General features: G+C 44.0%; 1 protein-coding gene across 2 annotated transcripts in view; it reads right to left on the reverse strand.

Annotated features, from left to right (window-relative positions):
* Positions 1 to 14,719: 14,719 nt before the first annotated feature.
* The window catches only part of STPG1 (sperm tail PG-rich repeat containing 1), a 68,080-nt gene continuing 59,959 nt past the window's right edge, over positions 14,720 to 22,840 (reverse strand). For both annotated transcript variants that reach the window (XM_049878271.1, XM_049878270.1), the window contains 2 exons: positions 16,711 to 16,901; positions 14,720 to 14,803 (listed from right to left, as the gene is read on the reverse strand). In XM_049878271.1, the coding sequence (XP_049734228.1) occupies positions 14,727 to 14,803; positions 16,711 to 16,901 (268 nt within the window). In that variant the 3' untranslated portion in view covers positions 14,720 to 14,726. The remainder of the gene's footprint in view (positions 14,804 to 16,710; positions 16,902 to 22,840) is intronic.

Consider the following 22,840-nt stretch of genomic DNA (forward strand, 5'->3'; position numbering starts at 1 on the left):
TGAAGATTTGTTGGCAGAAAACTTCCCTGATATCGTGAAAGATGAGAAGATATCTATCCAAGAAGCTCATCAAATCCCACACAGGATAGATCCCAAAAGAAAGTCACCAAGACACTATAATCAAACTTGCCAAAAGCAAAGATAAAGAATTTTAACAGCGGCCAGGGATAAATGAAAAGACATCTACAAAGGAGAGTCAATAAAACTAAGCTCTGACTACTCAGCAGAAATCATGAGGGCAAGAAGGCAATAGGATGACATATATAAAGCCTTGAAGGAAAATTACCCATCAAGAATTATATATCCAGCAAAACTGTCTCTCAAATATGATGGCGAAATTAGGGCATTTCCAGATAAACAGGAGTCTAGGAAATTTGTAAAAACCAAACCAAAATTACAATAAATACGAAAAGAAGTCCTCTGGTTAGAAAATCGATAACATCAGATAAAAACCCAAGACTAGAACACAGGGCAGAAAAAACAAGTGAACAACAACCAGATATCAACCCAGATAGAGAAGTCACAAAAGAGAATCAAAGCTAAAACACTGAAAATAGGGAAACAGACATCAATATGTAAAAGATGACAACACTAAAACAAAAAAGAAGGACTAAATAATGTAGTCATAGAACTTTCATATGGAGAGGAAGTCAAGGCGATATCAAGAAACAAAAGATTGGTTTAAACTTAGAAAAATAGGGGTACATATTAAGGCAACCACAAAGGAAACTAAAAATCCTACACATCAAAACAAAAAAGAAGAAAAACATAAAGACTCAGCAAATACAAAATCAAAAAGATGAAAAGAAAATACATGAAGAAAAATGAATCAGCACAGAAAATTATATGGAAAAAAGAAACTGTCAACAACACACAAAAAAATACATGAAAATGGCAGCACTAAACTCCTATCAGTAATTACACTGAATGTAAATGGACTAACTGCACCAATAAAGAGACAGAGTAGAAGAATGGATTAAAAAAAATATTATCCATCTATATACTGCCTACAAGAGACACACTTTAGACTCAAAGACGTAAACAAACTAAAACTCAAAGGATGGAAAAAAATATATATCAAGCAAACGGCAATCAAAAAAGAGCAGGAGTGCAATACTAATCTCTGACAAAATAGACTTTAAAGCAAAATCCACCACAAAGGATAAGGAAGGACACTACATAATGATTAAAGGGTCATTACACCAGGAGGATATAACTGTAATAAATATTTACACAATAGGGCTCCAAAATACACAAAACAAACTCTAACAGTATTGAAAGAAAAATAGCTCCACAATAATAGTAGGAGACTTCAACACACCACTTTTGGTGAAGGACAGAATATACAGAAAGAAGCTCAATAAAGACACAGAAGATCTAAATATCACAATCAACCAATTTGATCTCATAGACATATATAGAACACTCCACCCAACAGCTGTCAAGTATACTTTCTTTTCCAATGCACGTGGAACATTCTCCAGAGTAGACTACATATTAGGCCACGAAGAAAGCCTTAACAGAATCCAAAACATCGAAATATTACAAAGCATCTTTTCTGACCATTAAGCCATAAAATTAGAAATCAATAACAGAAAAAACAAAGGAAAAAATCGAATACATAGAAACTGAACAATACCTTGCTCAGAAACTACTGGGTTATAGAAGAAGTTAAGGATGGAATAAAGAAATGCACAGGATCAAATGAGAAGGAAAACACATCCTACCAGAACCTTTGAGACAGCAAAAGCAGGGCTCGAAGGTCAATTTATGTCAATAAATGCACACATCCAAAAAGAAGAAAGGGCCAAAATCAAAACATTAACCCTACAACTCAAACAAATAGAAAAAAGCCCTCAGGAACCAGAAGAAAGGAAATAATAAAAATTAGAGCTGAATTAAATGAAATAGAGAATAGAAAACAATTGAAAGAGTTAACAAGACCAACAGCTGGTTCTTTGAAAAGATCAACAAAATCGATAAACCATTGGCCAAACTGACAGATAAAAAACAGAAGAGGAAGCAAGTAACCCAAATAAGAAATAAGATGGGCAATATCACAACAGACACAACTGACATTAAAAGAATCATAACAGAATACTATGAAAAATTATACTCTTACAAATGTGAAAACCTAGAGGAAATGGACAAATTTCTAGAAACACACTACCTACCTAAATTAAAACAAACAGAGGTAGAACAATTGAATACACCTGTAACAAAAGAAGAGATTGAAGTGGTAATTAAAAATTCCCAAGAACAACAAAAAAGCCCTGGCCCTGACAGCTTCACTGGAGAATTCTACCAAACTTTCAGAGAAGAGTTAACATTACTACTCCTAAAGAGATTTCAGAGCATAGAAAAGGATGGAATACTCCCTACCTCATTCTATGAAGCCAGCATAACCCTGATACCAAAACCAGGTGGAGACAACACAAAAAAAGAAAATTACAGACCAATATCCCTCATGAACATAGATGCAAAATCCTCAACAAAATTCTAGCCAATAGAATTCAACAACATATCAAAAAATAGTTCACCATGACCAAGTGGGATTCATACCAGGTATGCAGGGATGGTTCAACACTAGAAAAACGATCAATGTAATCCATCACATAAATAAAAAAAAAAGACAAGAACCACATGATCTTATCAATTGATGCAGAAAAAGTATTTGACAAAGTCCAACACCCATTCATGATTTTAAAAAACTCTCAGTAAAATAGGAATAGAAGGCAAATTCCTCAACATTTTTTTTTTTAATAAAGGACATTTATACAAAGTCAACAGCCAATATCATCCTTAATGGAGAGAGTCCCCCTTGAAAATGGGAAGCAGACAAGCATGCCCTTTATCACTACTCTTATTCAACATTGCACTGGAGGTCCTAGCCAGAGCAATTAGGCAAGAAACAGAAAAAAGAGGCATCCAAACTGATAAGGAACTGGGCAGTGTTTCATTCTGTTGTGCATAGGGTCACTATGAGCCAAAACTATGACTCAACAGTACCTAACAACAACAAAAAATTGGTAAGGAAGAAGTAAAAATATCCCTATTTGCAAATGATACGATCTTATACACAGAAAACCCCAAAGAATCCACAAGAAAACTACTGGAACTATTAGAAGATTTCAGCAAAGTATCAGGATACAAGATAAACATACAAAAATCCGTTGGATTCCTCTACACCAGCAAAGAAAACTTTTAAGATGAAATCACCAAATCAATACCATTTACAATAGCCCCCAAGAAGATAAAAGACTTCGAAATAAATCTAACCAGAAACATAAAATGCCTATACAAAGAAAACTACAAGAAACCAAAAGAAACCTACATTAGTGGAAAAACATACCTTGTTCATGGATAGGAAGACTCAACATTGTGAAAATGTCGATTCTACCCAAAGTGGTCTACAGATACAATGCAATCCTGATCCAAATTCCAACGACAGTTTTTAAAGAGATGGAGAAACAAATCACTAGCTTCATATGGAAGGGATGAGGCCCTGGATAAGTAAAAGCATTACTGAAGAAGAAGAACAAAACGGGAGGGCTCACACTACCTGATTTTAGAACCTATTGTACCACCACAGTAGTCAAAACAGCCTGGTACTGGTACAACAGATACATCAACCAATGGAAGAGCACTGAGAATCCAGACGTAAATTCATCCACCTATGAACTGCTGATACTTGACAAAGACCCAAAGTCCATTAAATGGGGAAAAGACGTCTCTTTAACAAATGGTGGAAACCCTGGTGGGGTAGTGTTAAGAGCTGTGGCTGCTAACAAAAAGGTTGGCAGTTTGAATCCACCAGGCACTCCCTGGAAACTCTATGGGGCAGTTCTACTCTTTAGGATTTTTTTTGGGGGGGAGGGGGTGGGTTTAACAAACTGTGCTGGCATAACTGGATATCCTTTTGCAAAAAAAAATGAAACAAGACCCATACCTCACACCATGCACAAAAACGAGCTCAAAATAGGTCAAAGACCTAAATATAAAATCTAAAACAATAAAGACCATGGAAGAAAAGATAGGGACAATGCTAGGAGCCCTAATACATGGTATAAACAGAATATAAAACATAACAATGCACAAACACCATAAGAGAAACTAGATAACTGGGAGCCCCTAAAAATCAAACACTTACGCTCATCCAAAGACTTCACCAAAAGAGTAAAAAGACAACCTACAGGCTGGGAAAAAAATTTTTGGCTATGACATGTCTGATCAGGGTCTAATCTCTAAAACCTACAAGATACTGCAAAACTTCAACAACAAAAAGACAAATAACCCAATTAAAAAAATGGGCAAAGGATATGAACAGGCACTTCACTGAAGAAGACATTCAGGTGGCTAACAGATACATGAGGAAATGCTCACCATCATTAGCCATTAGAGAAATGCAAATCAAAAATACAATGAGATACCATCTTATCCCAACGAGACTAGCATTAATCCAAAAAACACGAAATAATAAATGTTGGAGAGGTTATGGAGAGACTGGAACACTTATACCCTGCTGGTGGGAATGTAAAATGGTATAATCACTTTGGAAATCAATTTGGCACTTCCTTAAAAAGCTAGGAATAGAAGTACCATACGATCCAGCAATCCCATTCCTTGGAATATATCCTAGAGAAATAAGAGCCCTCACATGAGTAGATATATGCACACCCATGTTCACTGCAGCACCGTTCACAATAGCAAAAAGATGGAAACAACCTAGGTGCCCATCAATGGATGAATGGATGGATAAACAAATTATGGTATATTCGCACAATGGAATACTATGCAACTATAAAGAACAATGATGAATCCGTGAAACATCTCACAACATGGATGAATCTGGAAGGCATTATGCTGAGTGAAATTAGACAGTCTCAAAAGGACAAATATTGTATGAGACCATTATTATAAGAACTCAAGAAACGGCTTAAACACCAAACAAAACATTCTTCGATGGTTACAAGAGTGGGGAGGGAGGGAGAGGGGAATTCACTAACTAGACAGTAGACAAGAAGTATCTTAGGTGAAGGGATGGACAATACATAATACAAGGGAAATCAGCACAACTGGACTAAACCAAAAGCTAAGAAGTTTCCTGAAAACCACCAAACACTTCAAGAGACAGAGTAGCAGAGGTGGGGGTCTGGGTACCTTGGTTTCGGGGGACATCTAGGTCAATTGGTATAACAAAGTTTACTAAGGAAACGTTCTGCATCCCACTTTGGTGAGTGGTGTCTGGGATCTTAAAAGCTTGTGAGCAGCCATCTAAGATGCATCAATTGGTCCCAACCCACCTGGAGCAAAGGAGAATGAAGAACGCCAAAAACACAAGGAAAATATTAGCCCAAGAGACAAAACGGGCCACATAAACCAGAGATTCCATCAGCTTGAGACCAGAAGAACGATATGGTACCTGGCTACCACCAATGACCACCCTGACAGGGAACACAACAGAGAGTCCCTGATGCTTCAGGATAAAAGTGGGGTGCAGAACTCAAATTCGTGTAAAAAGACCAGACTTAATGGCCTGACTGCAACTAGAGGAACCCCAGAAGACATGGCCCCCTGACTCTCTGTTAACCCAGGACTAAAACCATTCCTGAAACCAACTCTTCAGACAAAGAGTAGATTGGACCATAAAACATTAAATAATACTCATGAGGAGTGTGCTTCTTCATTCAAGTAGATACATGAGGCTAAATGGGCAGCTCCTGTTCAGAGGTGAGATGTGAAGGCAGAAACAGACAGGAGCTGGTTGGATGGACATGGGAAATCCAGGGTGGAAAGGAGGAATATGCTGTCACATTATAGGCAGAGCAACTAGGGTTACATAACAATATGTGCATAAATTTTTGATGAGAAACTAACTTGAGCCGTAAACTTTCACCTGAAGTGCACACACACACACACACACACACACACACACACAAAATGACCTGGCTTCTTGGCCTGACAGAGATTAGACAAACCACTGAGAGTATGGTCCCTGGACCCCTGCTAACTCAGACCTGAAGACACTCCCAAATCCCCTTTCAGCCAAAGATTAGACAAGTCTATAAAGCAAACAATAACGTATGTGAGGAACATGCTTCTTAGTTCAATCAAGTATAAGAGACCAAATGGGCAACACATGCCCAAAAGCAAAGATGAGATGGTAGAAAGGGACAGGAAAACTGGATAAATGGACAGGAAAACCAGGAGTGTAAAGGGAAAGGGGGAGAGTGCTGACACAATGGGGGATTACAACCCATGTCACAAAAAACTTGTGTATAAATTTTTGAATGAGAACTAATTTGCTTTGTAAACTTTCACCTAAAGCACAATAAAATAATAATAATAATAAAATTTGTAATGAACAAAAAATACCAAGATTTTAAAGACAGGATCAGTGTTATTAGTATTTCCTTTTGCTTCAGCCTCCAACATGGCTTTCCCAACATGGCCTGGAGGGACCCTGTGGAGCATCCAGAGTTACTCTGCCCACCCAAGCCATCACTGCTACAGCGATATCACCTGAGATGCCAGGGCAAGCTCATATTGTTCTTGTTAGGTGCTGTCGAGTCAGTTCCAACTCACAGGGACCCTATAACAACAGAACGAAATACTGCCTGGTCCTGAGCCATCCTAATGATCATTGCTATGCTTGAGCTCATTGTTGCAGCCACTGTGTCAATCCATCTTATTGAGGACCTTCTTCTTTTTTGCTGACCCTCTACTTTACCTAGCATGATGTCCTTCTGTAGGGACTGGTCCCTTCTGATGACATGTCCAAAGTACATGAGATGAAGTCTCACCATTCTTACTTCTAAGGAGCATTCTGGCTGTACTTCTTCCAAGAGAGATTTGTTCGTTCTTCTGGCAGTCCATAGTATATATGATATTCTTCACCAACACCATAATTCAAAGGCATTGATTCTTCTTTGGTCTTCCTCATTCATTGTCTAGCCTTCATATACATATGTGGCAACTAAAAGCACCACGGCTTGGATCAGGCACGCCTTAGTCGTTAAAGTGACATCTTTGTTTTTTAATACTTTAAAGAGGTCTTTGGAAGCAGATTTGCCCAATGCAAAGTGTCGGCTGATTTCCTGACTGCTGCTTCCATGGGAATTGATTATGGATCCAAGTAAAACGAAGTCCTTGACAACTTCAATCTTTTCTCCTTTTATTATGATGTTGCTATCTGGTCCAGTTGTGAGGACTTTTGTTTTCTTTATGTTGAGGTGTAATCCATACTGAAGGCTGTGGTATTTGATTTTCGTCAGTAAGTGCTTCAAGTCCCTTCACATTTAGCAAGCGAATTTCTATCATCTGCATAACGCAGGTTGTTAATGAGTCTTCCACCAATCCTGATACCCATTCTTCTTCACATAGTCCAGCTTCTCAGATTATTTGCTCAGTATACAGATGGAAATACGGCCTTGGTGATAGAAACAATGCCAGAGATCGAATGACAGAATTTTGCAAGACCAACGACTTCCTCATTGCAAGTACCTTCTTTCACCAACATAAATGGCGACTATACATATGGACCTCGCCAGATGGAACATACAGGAATCAAACTGACTACATCTGGGGAAAGAAATGATGGAAAAGCTCAATATCATCAGTCAGAACAAGGCCAGGGGCTGACTGTGGAACAGACCATCAACTGCTCACAAGCAAGTTCAAGCTGAAACTGAAGAAAACCAGAGCAAGTCCATGAGAGCCAAAATATGACCTTGAGTATATCCCACCTGAATTTAGAGACCATCTGAAGAATAGATTTGACACATTGAACACTAGTGAATGAAGACCAGACGAGTTGTGGAATGACATCAAGGACATCATACGTGAAGAAAGCAAGAGGCCATTGAAAAGACAGGAAAGGAAGAAAAGACCAAGATGGATGTCAGAGGAGACTCTGAAACTTGCTCATGAATGTCGAGCAGCTAAAGCAAAAGGAAGAAATAATGAAGTAAATGAACTGAACAGAAGATTTCAAAGGGTGGCTCAAGAAGACAAAGTTTTATAATGACATGTTAAAAGAGCTGGAGATAGAAAACCAAAAGGGAAGAACACGCTCAGAGTGTCTCAAGCTGAAAGACTGAAGAAAAAATTCAAGCCTCGAGTTGCAGTACTGAAGGATTCTATGGGGAAAAATATTAAATGATGGAGGAAGCATCAAAAGAAGATGGAAAGAATACACAGAGTCATTATACCAAAAAGAATTAGTTGATGTTCAACCATTTCAAGAGGTGGCATATGATCAGGAACTGATGGTACTGAAGGAAGAAGTCCAAGCTGCTCTGAAGGCATTGGCGAAAAACGAGGCTCAGGAATTGACCGAATACCAGTTGAGATGTTTTAACAAACAGATGCAGGACTGGAGGTGCTCACTCGTCTATGCCAAGAAATACGGAAGACAGCTTCCTGGCCAACTGACTGGAAGAGATCCATATTTATGCCTATTCCCAAGAAAGGTGATCCAACCGAATGAGGAAATTATAGAACAATATCATTAATATCACACGGAAGCAAAATTTTGCTGATGATCATTCAAAAACGGCTGCAGCAGTATATCGACAGGGAACTGCCAGAAATTCAGGCTGGTTTCAGATGAGCACGTGGAACCAGGGATGTCATTGCTGATGTCAGATGGATCCTGGCTGAAAGCAGAGAGTACCAGAAGGATGTTTACCTGTGTTTTATTGACTACGCAAAGGCATTTGACTGTGTGGATCATAACAAATTATGGATAACTTTGCAAAGAATGGGAATTCCAGAACACTTAGTTGTGCTCATGAGGGAACTTTATATAGATCAAGAGGCAGTTGTTCGAACAGAACAAGGGGATACTGATTGGCTTAAGTCAGGAAAGGTGTGCGTCAGGGTTGTATCCTTTCACTATACCTGTTCAATCTGTATGCTGAGCAAATAATCCAAGAAGCTGGGCTATATGAAGAAGAATGAGGCGAAACTTATTAACAACCTGTGTTATGCAGATGACACAATCTTGCTTGCTGAAAGTGAAAAAGACTTGAAACACTTATTAGTGAAGATCAAAGACCACAGCCTTCAGTATGGATTGCACCTCAACATAAAGAAAACAAAAATCCTCACAACTGGACCAATGAGCAACATCATGATAAATGGAGAATAGATTGAAGTTGTCAAGAATTTCATTTTACTTGGATCCACGATCAACAGCCATGGAAGCAGCAGTCAAGAAATTAAAAGATGCATTGCATTGGGTAAACCTGCTGCAAAGGACCTCTTTAAAGTTTTGAAAAGCAAAGAGGTCACCTTGAAGACTAAGGTACACCTGACCCAAGCCACGGTATTTTCAATTGCATCATATGCATGTGAAAGCTGGACAATGAATAAGGAAGACCGAAGAAGAATTGACGCCTTTGAATTGTGGTGTTGGCAAAGAATATTGAATATACCATGGACTGCCAAAAGAACGAACAAATCTGTCTTGGAAGAAGTACAACTGGAATGCTCCTTAGCAGCAAGGATGGTGAGACTGTGTCTTATATGCTTTGGACATGTTGTCAGGAGGGATCAGTCCCTGGAGAAGGACATCATGCTTGGCAAAGTACGGGGTCAGCGGAAAAGAGGAAGACCCTCAATGAGGTGGACTGACACAGTGGCTGCAACAATGAGCTCAAGCATAACAACAATTGTAAGGATGGCACAGGACAGGGCAGTGTTTCACTCTGTTGTGTATAGGGTTGCTATCAGTTGGAATCGACTCAACGACACCTAACAACAACAACAAATACAGATTGAATAAGTATGGTGAAAGGATACAACTCTGACACACACGTTTCCTGATTTTAAATCACATAGTATCCCCTTATTCTGTTCAAACAACTGCCTCTTGATCTATCTGTAGGCTCTGCATGAGCGTGATTAAGTGTTCTGGAATTCCCATTCTTCGCAGTATTTTCCATAATTTGTTATGATCAACACAGTCGAATGTTTTTCCATAGTCAATAAAACACAAGTAAACACTTTCTGGTATTATCTGCTTTCAGCCAGGATCCATCTGACATTAGCAATGATATCCCTGGTTCGACATTCTTTTCTGAATTTGGCTTGAATTTCTGGCAGTTCCCTGTGGATATACTGCTGCAGCCACTTCTGCGTGATCTTCAGCAAAAATTTCCACATTCGGTTGGATCACCTTTCTTTGGAACAGGCACAAGTATGGATCTCTTCCAGTTGGTTGGCCAAGTAGCTGTTTTCCAAATTTCTTGGCATAGATGAGTGAACACCTCTAGCCCTGCATCTGTTTATTGAAACATCTCAGTTGGTATTCTATCAATTCCTGGAGCCTTGTTTATCGCCAGTGCTTTCAGTGTGCATTGTACTTCTTCCTTCAGTACCAATGGTTCCTGCTCATAGGCTACCTCCTGAAATAACTGAATGTCAACCAATTCTTTTTGGTACAGTGGCTCTGTGTATTCCTTCCATCTTCTTTTGATGCTTCCTGCATCGTTTCATATTTTCCCCTAGAATCCTTCAATATTACAACTCGAGGCTTGAATTTTTTCTGCAGGTCTTTCAGTGTGAGAAATTTCCAGAGTGTTCTTCCCTTTTGGTTTTCTAACTCCAGGTCATTGCACTTTTCATTATAATACTTTACTATTTATAATACTTAACTTCTTGAACTGCCCTTTGAAATCTTCTGTTCAGCTTTTTACTTCATCATTTCTTCTGTTTGCTTTAGCAACTCGATGTCCAAGAGCAAGTTTCAGAGTCTCTTCTGATATCCATTTTGGTCTTTTCTTTCTTTCCTGTCTGTTTAATGACCTGTTGCTTTCTTCTTGTATGATGTCCTTGATGTCATTCCGCAACTTGTCTGGTCTTCGGTCATTCGTGTTCAATGCGTCAAATCTATTCTTGAGATGGTCTCTAAATTTGGGTGGGATATTCTCAAGGTCGTACTTTGGCTCTCATGGACATGTTCTAATTTTCTTCAGCTTCAACTTGAAACTGCATATGCGCAATTGATGGTCTGTTCCATCATCTCTTTCCACAGATACAGTTGATTTGATTCCTGTGTATTTTATCTGGCAAGGTCCACATGTATTTACAGTTGCTGTTTATCTTGTTGAAAAAACATATTTGCAATGGAGAAGCTGCAAGCTCGTGAGTGAGTGTTAAACGACAGGTTATGGACAGTACCAGGTGCACAGTAGGTGCTACCCTGCTCCCCCCGCCCCCCAGAGCCAGCTGGAAAAGGGGGAAGGCAAAGCTCCTCAACCTTGATTGCAGGTTGTTATCACCAGGCAGCTTTTACCCACTCTACCCCCCACCCCACCCCCTGAGACTCTACCCTGGAGCAATTAAATCAGAATTTCTGTAGGTGGGGCCCAGGCAACAAACAGTACTTTTTAAAGCTCCCCAGGTGGTTACAATGTACAATCAAGGCTGAGAACCAGGGCTCTAAAAAAGAGGCCATAATTACTATACAGGCCTTGAAGCCTTTGTGCTCTATCAGTGCTGGGCTGGATTAACCCACATGAGGAATTGTCAGCGTCAGTGCACACCCTGTCCAAAAGCTCAGGACCAGAAGAGCAGCTCCCTCGGCACCCCTGCCCTCCACACACACACGCACATGCACGCACATCTGGGCAGCTCCAGCAAAGCCCCCCAGGGCACATTTCTCTTTCCCCTTCACATAAAGAGAGAGGGCTGCCGATCCCTAGTAAAGGCCACTTGGACCCCAAGCAGAGCCCCGCAAACCTTGAGGAACCTGATTCTGTCCTCAGAGAAAGCCAAGGGGAAAGGGGGCAACTCCTGAGCTGACAACTGCCATTTTGAGATTATCTCCCACTCTGAAAAAGATCAGATGGTGAGAGGAGTAAAGATAAGTAAAGCCCTTTCCAAACCGGGGCTCACTGCAGAAACGTAGCTCTGTTGCTCTATGAAAACATCACCCGACTGCAGATAGTGCTCCATTTGGAGGCTGAGGCAAGAGGTAACACCGGTAATACTGAGCCTATCTTTAAAACCATGATTTTTTTAATCACCAGTAAACCTAGACCAAGTGAGTGATGGAGAAAAGGGGTGAATGAGGAAAGCAGGAATGAGGGAATGAATGAATGAGAGAATGAGGGGAAGAAATGAAGGAAAGAGGGAAGGAAGAAGTGAGGGAAGGAAAGAGGATAAACACATGAACCTACAGACAAAGAGCTGAACAACTAAGTGTATCAGACCCATGTGTGGTCCGTGGACTAGCAGCATAAGCTTCACCTGAGGGTTTGTTAAAAATGTAGAATCTCAGTCTCCTCCCCTGAATCTGCATTTTAACAAGATTTCTGAGTGATTTGCATACACATTAAAATTCGGGAAGGACTTTATTAAACCATCATTTATCCTAACCCTAGCTAGATGCGTATTACCATCACACCGAGAACTTTAAAACAAGATACCAGTGTCTAGACCACACCTCAGAGCAAATGACCAGAAATTCTGAGGGCTGGGGCCTGGGCAGACTATCTCTGTCACAGCTCCTGAAAAAAACCTAGTATCCATCCAGGGTTGAGAGTCACTGGGCTGGATGCAGCAAAAACTAAGAAGAGTCTGGATGAAGCTGTAGGGCTGGAAACAATCAAGACAGACTGTCTTACTTAGCTCAGGGCCTCAGCTCTAGCCATATCTTTTGCAGACCTGGATTCTGATTTGAGTCCATACCTGTGTGGACAAAAGCTCCCTACCTGGTGGTGGCTGGCTGTTCAGGGGCAAGAAGAGGCCTGTCACTGTCTCCTGATGGATCACCACCAGCCTCTGCCTGTTGTGGCCCGGGGCCTGGCTGCCTCCAGCCCATGGACTGCTAAGGTTCCCCAGGGTCGGAACAACCTAAAAACCAAGGCTTCAGGATCTGACCCCATTGGCAAGAAGTCTGGGGCCAAAGAATGGGACAGCTTCAACTGTCAGTTTCAGAGGGTCTCCAGAACTTCCAGCACCAAGGTGGCCAACTGATGGCCCATAGGAGGGTCTCATTTGGCTGAAACAGCAACAACAACAAAATTAATTGAAATATTAGTTGTCATCATTTTAAATCAGGAGATTTCACATTAAATTTTTTTCCCAGATCATACTGCAAAAACCTGCAGGCCTGGCAACAATTAGTCGGAGTGATGCTGGAAGGGCCCTGGAAATGGCAGCAGCCCCATCTTCTCAGAACGTCCCTCCCCGCCTGGCCTGTTTCGCTCCATGCATTGCCCATCCAGCCCCTGGAACTATTTGACCTTGGGGCCCCTGGATTCTAATCCAAGTCTTCACAGAGAAGCTAAGGTCCCATGAGGATAGAAACACAAGTGTTTCTGCTTTAAATCCAGGGCTTAGTGAGAGGACACAGTGGGCTCTCCAGGTCCCCGGCTGCAGTGAGCGCTCAGATTTGACCCACTGCTCCTTGCGCAGTGCTCCAGACTGCCTCTTATTTCATCCCAGATCAATAGGGCCCTTTAGGGAATCTAAAGACGACAAAAAGCCTAGCTTTTGTGAGAATTCAGTTTAATGGGTTATGTTATTCCATGTTCTTCCCTCCCTCTTCCTCACCGTGGCTTCCTCAAAGAGGGAGCCAATCAGGAGTCAGTTCTGACCTGAAGGCCCAGGATAAAACGTCATAGCAAAAAGTAAAAGGAGAGAGCCAAGGGGAAGTGAGAGGCCTTGTGGGGGAGCAGGGAGGGGACACGGGGGAGAGGAGAGGGATCTAGATGGCGGAGAGGAGGGGTGGGAGAGACCGCACAAGAGACTCATAAGAGTGAAAAATTGCATCAATATTTGGGAAACAGGGGCGTGTGGTTACTTCTACATCCTCTCGGTTATTTGGGAATCTCCTCCTCTTGCCAAGGGGAAACGATTCAGCAGGCCAGAAAAGATCCTTTAAAGATTGAGTCAAACTTGGTCAGCAAGACTCTCCCTGGTGTGACATTGGAGCACTAGGTCAGGCAGGGGACAGAGCCCCAGGCCAGCGAAAGGGAAAGAAAGGTCAGGGGAAAGGAAGAACCGGCACGCTTGCACAGAGCACAGCTTCTCTGAACCTTAGAACCACTATGTCCAGGGCTCTGGTTCCCACAGGGTCCTGTCCATGTCTGCTGTTGAATGCAGAGCCTGTAAGCTGATGGGGTAGCCTCTGCAGAAGGTGGGTGTTGAGTACAAGTGACCATGGAGACTAGCTTCTACAGCATCTGTATTGTTCTGAAGGCAAGATATGAAGGCTTAGCTGGGGGAAGGCACCCAGACAACCTTTGTGTCTCGGTCACAGGTACCTCTGGGCCTTCCCTGCTCCTAGAACTCAAGAAAGAGTCTGGAAGCCAAGGCCAGAAGAGTAGGGTAATGCCTGTCCCCAGCTTTCGGCTGTACACTCTGTGGGTAAACTGTAGGTGCCAGAGCCCTGACTCAGCCGCCAGTCTTCCATGCTGGGAATCCGCCATGGTTGGCTTTGTGGTGGATTGGTTTTCCTCCCTGGAGTCCATGGTGGGGAGGCACACCAGAAGCCAGACTGGTGCATGGTGCAGTAACCAAGGGAAGCTCTGCCCACTCAGGAAACCACTGGAGTCTGTGGAGTAATCCCAGATATAACACCAGGCTGAGATGGGACAGCTGTCCCCAGGTCATCAAGTGTCACACGGGAAATACAGATTCTCTTTATGAATGTCATGGGGAAGCTGGGTGGGGTAGGCTGGAGCCAGGGTTCTCCCTGAGCTCATGTGACGTCACTACAACACCGGGATCCACTTGTTGTCCTCGTTGTAGAGGAAGGACTGCTTTCCTGGGAATTCTGGCTTGTACGTGGCTGCAAGGAGAGAGAGACAGCATTGTGAGAGCAAAGCCAGCTGCTGGAGTGACTGACTCTCTGGCATTCTACATCAGAACTGGAAAGGCCAGCAGGGTGCCTGTTCCAGCTCCCACATCTGACATGCAGGGAGACAAAGCCACAGGGCTCTTGATTGGCCGAGGCAGGACTTGAACTCTACCCTGCTTTCTTTAAACCCACAGCAGATAATTTGCAAAAATACTGAGGAAAGCAGTATTCTTAAAAAGCAAGGTGTTAACTTGGTGGGATTTTGTTATTACAGAAATTTCCAGAAAAGTGGAAGCAATGACAATTGCAGACACAGTTCTCTAGGAGATGAGCAGCCATGACAAAGCAGGGCTGGGAACCAAAACTTTGAGGAGACTGGAGTCTCCCATGTTGACATTGATTCGGTTAACGAGAGTCCTGTGAACGGCTTCCCTGTTGGTGTGCCTGGGAAGCTGCCAATGGGAGCACATGGGAGCCCAGGTATATCTGTGCCCACTGGGAGCCAAGAGGGCAGATGCCTGCATGTGGGTATGCCCAGGAGGTCCGTCAGGGAAGCCCACCTGGGCCTAGGAGGGCAGAGTAGCAGGAACTGTCTTGCACCTGTCTTCTGGGATCCTAGCACCAGGCATGGGATGGAGAAGGCACTCCAAAAAAGCCCTAGTGTACGGGGCTGAACAGGGTTAAACAAGGGTGCTCAGCCTGTCCCCAGGCCTCCTGGAGCTCACCACTCATGCGGAGCGTGATCGAAATTGAGTTCTCCCTGGACTGACCAGGTACCCCAAGGTCAAGCCTCTGTAGTCTTATTTGTTTGATTATCACTTCATTTCCAAGGCCAAAGCTATGAGAGTGACATTCACCCTATTTGTTCTACCTTTACTTTCGTGTGTGTCAGGGAGCATGTCTCTTCACCAGACTTAGGCTCTGGGCAGCAAACCCCAGGTCTAATTCATCTTCGTCTGCCCTGGGTGGAAGCATCCTCAATGCTCAGTGAAATGCAGAATTCAGTGGACACAGCAGCAGCCATCTCAGACCTGTCTTCCTCCTCCCATGCCACCTGCATAGCTGTCAGTCCCCAATGCCACCCACTCTGGACATTGTAGGGGAGTGGTAAATAGCTAAGGGACTCTTTAGAGAGCTACAGATAGGTAGGTAAGTACAGAGACCACTCACCAGGGTGAGTTAGCCCTCAGGTAGATCCCAAAGGTAACAGGATGTCATTGTTTAAGCTCATTTGTGAAAAGGGAATTGAACTAGATGGCTCAAAAGAAGTGTTCCATTGAATCTTCTCTGGTTTATTTCATAACAAACAAGGCAGAGAGGGGAAACACGCCTGGCTCTCTGCCCTGCCACTAACTCTCAGAGGCTCTGTGGGGAACTTGCTCCCCAGGTCTTCCACCTCTGTAAAATGGTTTGACCAGATTAGACCAGCAGGGTAAACACTTGTGAGAACATGGACCCGTAAACTGTACACCTGAAAATTTTTAATTGGCAAATGTCATGTTATATATACTTTTTGATAACAGCAAAAAAAAAAAAAAGAGCATGAACCTTTTTGAGGATTTGAAAAAGCTCTGGCCCCTTTCCTCCTCAGAAAATGAATATATGTTCCAAATCTGCATGAAATGTTAAGGCCGGATTCCCCAGAGCCCATCTTTGAGCCTCTTGGAGGTTCATGGTCATCGGCTGTGAATCTCTGGTTTCAGTTATCTAGAAAATCCCTTTCAATTTAAAAAAAACAGTGTACTCTGAGAATGTGAACTGATAACTCTTCTCAATCTACTCTAACCCCTGTAACCTGCTGGGCAAACAGCCTATAAATCAGTGGCATCTGATTGCCCAGGAATGACAAACAATTCTAGAATATTTGGTTTTTACAATCATTTAAAACAATCACTGACCTGGACCGGGTAGTCCCGGCTGGGACGGATCCGCTGTCCATCTGCTGGTGTTGGACACAAACGACGCACTTGAGATGAAATGCTTGGGGGGCCCTGTGTAGTCCACGATGTCATACTGACCAGGGCCTGGGAAAGGCGGCTTTGGCGGGAGAGGCAAAGGCTGGGCAGAGAAGTTCAGGATGGGGTTTTTCCTTCAGAAAAGACAATGTGAAGATGTCACGAGAGCAATCTATTGCGGAAATGCCAGCTTTTAGAACATAGCCATGGGGACAGAGCCAAGTCCAGTCTGGACACGGCACCAGGAGACCTTGGACACAGCCCTGACTCCATTGCTAGTGAGCAGGGGGCCTCTGGATTTCCTGCCTCCGTTTCCCTGTCTGCACATTGGTGGTCATAACAGTATCTACCTCTTAGGCTTGTTATCAAGATTAAATGAGATGATACACCTAAACCACAGTACTCAGGACAGGGCCTGACACACAGCGAGAGAGTGCACATTCCTTGTTGTAGATGTTGCTGTTGAGTTTATCAGGAATGGCAGACAGCATTTATCTCACGTGCCAGCTCTGATCGACTGGTGGTGTCTGGCTGGAGCTCTGTGTCAAGAACTCTGAGGCATCACATAGGCTCAACGGGAAGAGGCATTGGTGATCCACTTGTGATGTCTGCCATGGGTCAGGGAAGGGAAGAAGGCAACTCACATTCCAGGAACTTGCCATCTCAAGACTAGAAGATCCCTAGAGGCCATTCCAGCTTTGAAGTTTCAGAATTCTACTAAAAACCTTCCTGTCGAGGCAGGATGCCAGAGTGTAAACACATTGGGTTGGAAATCAAGAGAACTCTGCATAACACTCATGACTTGTAATTGTCTGTTTTCAGGTCTGTCTCCCCCTTCTTCAGGAAAAGGAGTCTATCTTTTATCTCTGGTATTGAGGGAACAAATGTAAGAATGAATAAATAGAATGTGTACTCGAGCTCTAGCTCTGTCACTAATTCATGTCACTAGTTCAGTATCCCCATCTGTAAAATGAAGGGGTTGGACAAGATGACCTGAGATCCCTTTGAGCCGTGACCTTTTGTCAGACCTTGATTCCAAAGGTTCCACTGGGCTGGCCCAGGGAATTCTGGGATTGCTGTGGGAGTCATGCTACTCTCTGGACTGTGCAATAGAAAGGCTGCCTACTTTTGCCTCAGGCCTGGATCTTCCTCTAAGGTATCTCACTGAAAGGGAAGGGAAGGTTCTTACAGCACTGAATGGCTAAGGGAGCCTTATCCCATCTAGAAGCAGTCTATCCATGGACAAGAAGGGCCCAGGATTCCTGGTCACTGGGACTCTCTGCTGCCCTTTGGGCAACACCTCCTAAGACAAAGGTATTCCTAAACTCAGAGAACTAAGAGAGACCTAGAGATGTCTCATCCAACCTCCCTATTTTGCCAAAGAATTTGGTGCCCAGAGAGAGAAAGTAATTCACCTAAAGTCACACAGCAAGTTGGTGGTAATTCCTTTTCTAGAACTCAAGTCTCCTGGTGCCTAACAATTTGAGGAAGGCATCATTACAGAGGAGAGTGAGTTTTGGAGCCACGCAGACCTTGGTCTGAATTCCAGTCATGCCACTTATTGGCTATGTGACCTCAGACAAATCCCCTGACCTCTCTGTACTTCGTATCAGTGTCTGTGGTAAGGTGAAATACCACCCACTTTTTATGAGAGAGTTATGATAAAAACAGAAAGGTATGTAAAGTACCTAGCATAGTGCCAGTACATAGTAGGTGCTCAATAAAAGCTGTTATTTTTAGTATTACTATCCCTGCAGCTATGGGCCGGAATTGACTCCACGGCAGTGGGTTTTTTTTTTGTTTGTTTGTTTTATCCCTGCAGCACCACCACCTGCGGCTTGGTTGCAGGGAGCAACCGAGCCTCAGGAATGGGAGTTTTAGGGGCCACTCACACCAGAGTTGCCCCGGGGAAGCCGTTGAAAGCCATCGTAAATATCCTTGAGGCTCACGTCTTGTGATGGGATAAACTAGCATGGATACATTTATTTATTTATGCTTTTTCATCTCTTTTTTTTTAAATTGTGCTTTAGATGAAGGTTTACAGAGCAAATTAGTTTCTCATTAAACACTTAATATGCATATTGTTTTGTGATATTGGTTGCCAACCCCGCAATGTGTCAACACTCTCCCCTTCTCGACCTCGTGTGGCTTGGCTGCATCTAGAAGAAAGGTATCCACAGGAAAAGGGAAAATAAGTCACCTCCTTTCTTCCCCTCCAGTATGCATGGAAGAACTGGTTATTGTGTGTGATCAACAGCCTCTCCACCTTCTAACTAAAAGCTGACTTCTCCTTGTTCTGGCTTGTGGCTCCCCCTTCAAAGCACCCCCAGAAATCTGCTGAGTGTGTGACTGGCATCATCGAGATGGGTTTGACTCCTGGAAACTAGGGCTGGATGAGCCAACCATTGGATGAGGTCACCTTGTTTAGCCCTGTTGGCCTGGGTCATCCCCAAGCCCGAGATTCCCACCCTATTTTTTGAGAAGACCTTGAGGTGGCTCCCTCCCAAAGCAGGAGGCTGGGGCAGGATGAGTCAGCATCTCACCAAAGTTACTGGTGAGAATGGGTTAGACCCTCCCCCTCCACTCCATCAACACAGCCAGGAAAGCTTGGCACCTTCAGCCCAGCTCTGTGGATCTTCAGTGAGTACCAACAATGTGTGCGGCCCTGTGCCAGGCACTCAGGGGAGTCCAGACTATTCTGTACTGAACGCCCCCGAGGGTACTTGACAGTCCACTGCAAGAGGAGGACAAGACCATGACTAGTGATAACCCAAGGCAGTCATTGGAGTGGACAAAAGCGCAGGCTTTGCAGTCAGACTCGGGTTTGAATCTCTGTTTCCCCGTTCAATAGCTGTGTCCTTAGAAAAGTCTCTTAGCCTCCCTAAGCCCCAGTTCTTCATCTGTAAAAGGGTGGGTAATAACACTGCCACCCAGGGTTGTTAAGGAGGTTAAAAGTAAAGCACCAGTATTATTTTTAGAAGACATGATATGTTAGAATAAAGGTAAAAATTCTGTGCATTGAGAGTGCAGCTCCTCCCCCCAAAAAAAGACTAATTCCAACAGGTGAATCCAGAAATCCCTCCTGGAAGAGGCAACATTTGCCCTGAAAGGTGAACAGGAATTCTTCAAGCAGAAAAGGTGGGAATGGCGTTGCCAGCAGAGGGAACAGCAAGGGCAATAGCTTCATCTCCCATGTTCCTCTGGACCCATTTTACCTTCCAGAACCAGCCAGCACAACACTGCTCAGCAACTTCGTGTCTTTGCTATGCTGTTCCTGCTGCCAGAAACACCTACTTTCCCTGCCAACTCTTACTCATTCTTCACCTCCTTCAGGGAAATTTCTCTGGCTACGCCCCCTTCCCTGTCTGCCTGACTGGGTTAGGTGTTCCCCTCTGTGATTCAAATCCCAGCTCCACTACCACCTTGGCAAGTCACCACTTCACCCATGAAGTAAAAATAAGAACACTGATCAGCAGGGGAGTTGGAAGGATGATGATAGATGATGACCTCTGTAAAAGCTCTTAGCTCAGTGCATCCAGGCCTTCGACACATTCTGGCTATGATTGTTACTCTTCTTTTTTTGCACATAACACTTAGATTTTCCGTGCTGAGGGGATTGGACTTTACCTATCTTTGAGTGCTCCAGCCCTGTTCCAGGAACATAGGGATTGCAGAGAAAAGCAGCGGGTTGATAACAAGCAGGTAAGTGAGCCCCAACATCCTGACCCCCACCAGACAGTCTGTCATCATCCAGGGCTGGTGCCACCACGTCAGGTGGGGCTAGGCGAATCACAAAAGTCAGACCAGATCAAGCCCAGGGTGGCCCTCAGTGCATTGTGACCAGGCTTTTTATGAGCCTCACTGCTCAGTTATAAAAGCCACCTGGTCCTGCCCCGTGGAAAGAACACATCTATCAAAGGCTCTGAGTTGGCCACAACCGGATTAAGTGTGTTTGCAGCTTCCAATGTGAGTTGTTTGCAAATCGCCCGAGAATAATGAAGGTCTCAGAGGACTCAGCAGGTCACCCAGGGAAGGCATCTGAGACCCTCAGGACACTCCCAGGCACAGATCCTCTCTGCCTCAGGGATTCCCAGGGTTGGGAGGGAGAAAGGAGCAATTTTTTTCCCATCATTAAAGGGCAGCCGATTGCCTCTGGGGTGGAATGTAGTATCTGTTTAACAGGGTAGCGGGTGACAGATGACAGGCGCTCAGGAAGAAGTATCCCATAGCTAATTGAAAATCCCAGGGGAACCTTAGGTGGGTCCAATGTAATTACGCAAATTGGATCGGGGCCAACGGGGCTGGATTCTTGGGCTCTGGCTCTGACAGGGTGGCATGTCTGTGCAAAACCAATGGCTTAAAAACTCCAGGAAGTAGACCCAGGGTTAGAGAGATGTCGCTGGGTGGTTCACCTCCTGGCTGGCAAGCGTGAGTTGGGAGGCAGCCCCTAGGAGGAACTATTTTGATCTCCAAAAACCCTCCTCCTGACTCACCCGAACCCACTGAGTCACTGCTGTGACGGATACTGAAGCCGTCAGGAAGTGAAACCGTGGCTGACACTTTCTTCTCTTCTAAAGACAGCCTGGAAGCTGATAAATCCTTTAGCTGTTGCACCAGCAAGGTGGCCATAGCACAGATACACCCCACGACGTGTTCTTCAACTAAGAGCCCAGATGCGCTGGTACAAACACACCCCAACCCCTAGCAGGTCATCTGTCCCACAGGGACCACTCAAGAAATATCAGCTGAGTGCAGGGTAGCCACTCACACACTTTGATGAAAATACGAGATACCATTTATCAAAACCAAAAACCAAGTCCCCTGCCATCGAGTTGATTCAGACTGACGGCGACCCCACGTGTTACAGAGTAGAACTGCCCCATAGGGTTTTCTTGGCGGTGATCTTTTCAGAAGCAGATCACCAGGCTTTTCTCCCAGGGCATTGCTGGGTGGGTTTTAAACCGCCAACCTTTAGGCTAGTAGATGAGCACAAACCGTTTGTGCCACCTGGGGACCCTTACCATTTATCAAAAGCTTACCACATGCCAGACCTGCTGAGTTATGTGGGTATTCTTATTTTACCCTGCAAACCTCATTATGAGAATGACTTTTGTCGGAGGCTTGGCTGGAAGTCTGACTAGCCTGTGCTATACCCACCAGGTGACCCTGCCTCCACAGTCTCCCCAGGAGACACCACCAGCCCATCCCCAGCCCTGCCACTGCTTCCTGAGTGCTTCTGTCATATCATTCAACCTCTCGCCTCTCTGTGCTTTGAATCAGTAACGTGGGGATAACAACTCCAGGGATACTGAACACCTCCTGTTTCCTCCTGGCTTCTGAGGAAGGCAGAGCCAGAATTTTATTTTGAAGCTGTAAGCTGACCCAAAAATTCCAAGCAATTCCAGTGGAGGACAACAAAGGCAGGGCCCACGTCATGTCGCATACACAGGTGAAGCCAGGTACCCCAGGCTGTGTGGACTTCAGAAAAAGAAACAACACGGGCAGTTGTTGGATTGCCCCACCCCCGCCCCACGCTGCCCTGGAGATCTGAATATGACCAAGTCAGGCTTGACATGGACAAAATCTCAACGAAAATCACATGTAGATGAGGAGGAAACAACACAGATACTCTCAGGGGCCTGACAACCCCAGTACGTGCCTCCTCCCCCAGCTACTTCTGCCTCTCTTGAGCCTCCAGGGAGCCAACACTTGGATTTGAGGGACAGAGTTTGGAGTCTCCCTCAAGACACCAATATTCAGTTGTGTTTTTTTCTTTATATTATATCAGTTTCTTCATCACTCAACATAAACCGATGGGTGCTTTTTAGGATATAGCCCAAAACACACTTCAGTTTTATCTTCTTGCTTTTTTAGTGAAATCATAGATTTCTCAGCTTCGTCTTTTCCACGTCAAATCAAGTGTATATATTCTGGACCTCCTCTGAGGGTCCAGGCTGGCTCCACGTTTACTGACCCATATTTGCTCTCCTGAGCGACAGGGCAAGCAAACCTGGGGTCATGAAGTGTCAGGAATAGGAAGTCCCCCTCTTTCTACACATAGAGAAATGAATGC

This window comes from Elephas maximus, chromosome 3 (assembly GCF_024166365.1).
Source record: "Elephas maximus indicus isolate mEleMax1 chromosome 3, mEleMax1 primary haplotype, whole genome shotgun sequence".
Lineage (NCBI taxonomy): Eukaryota > Metazoa > Chordata > Mammalia > Proboscidea > Elephantidae > Elephas > Elephas maximus.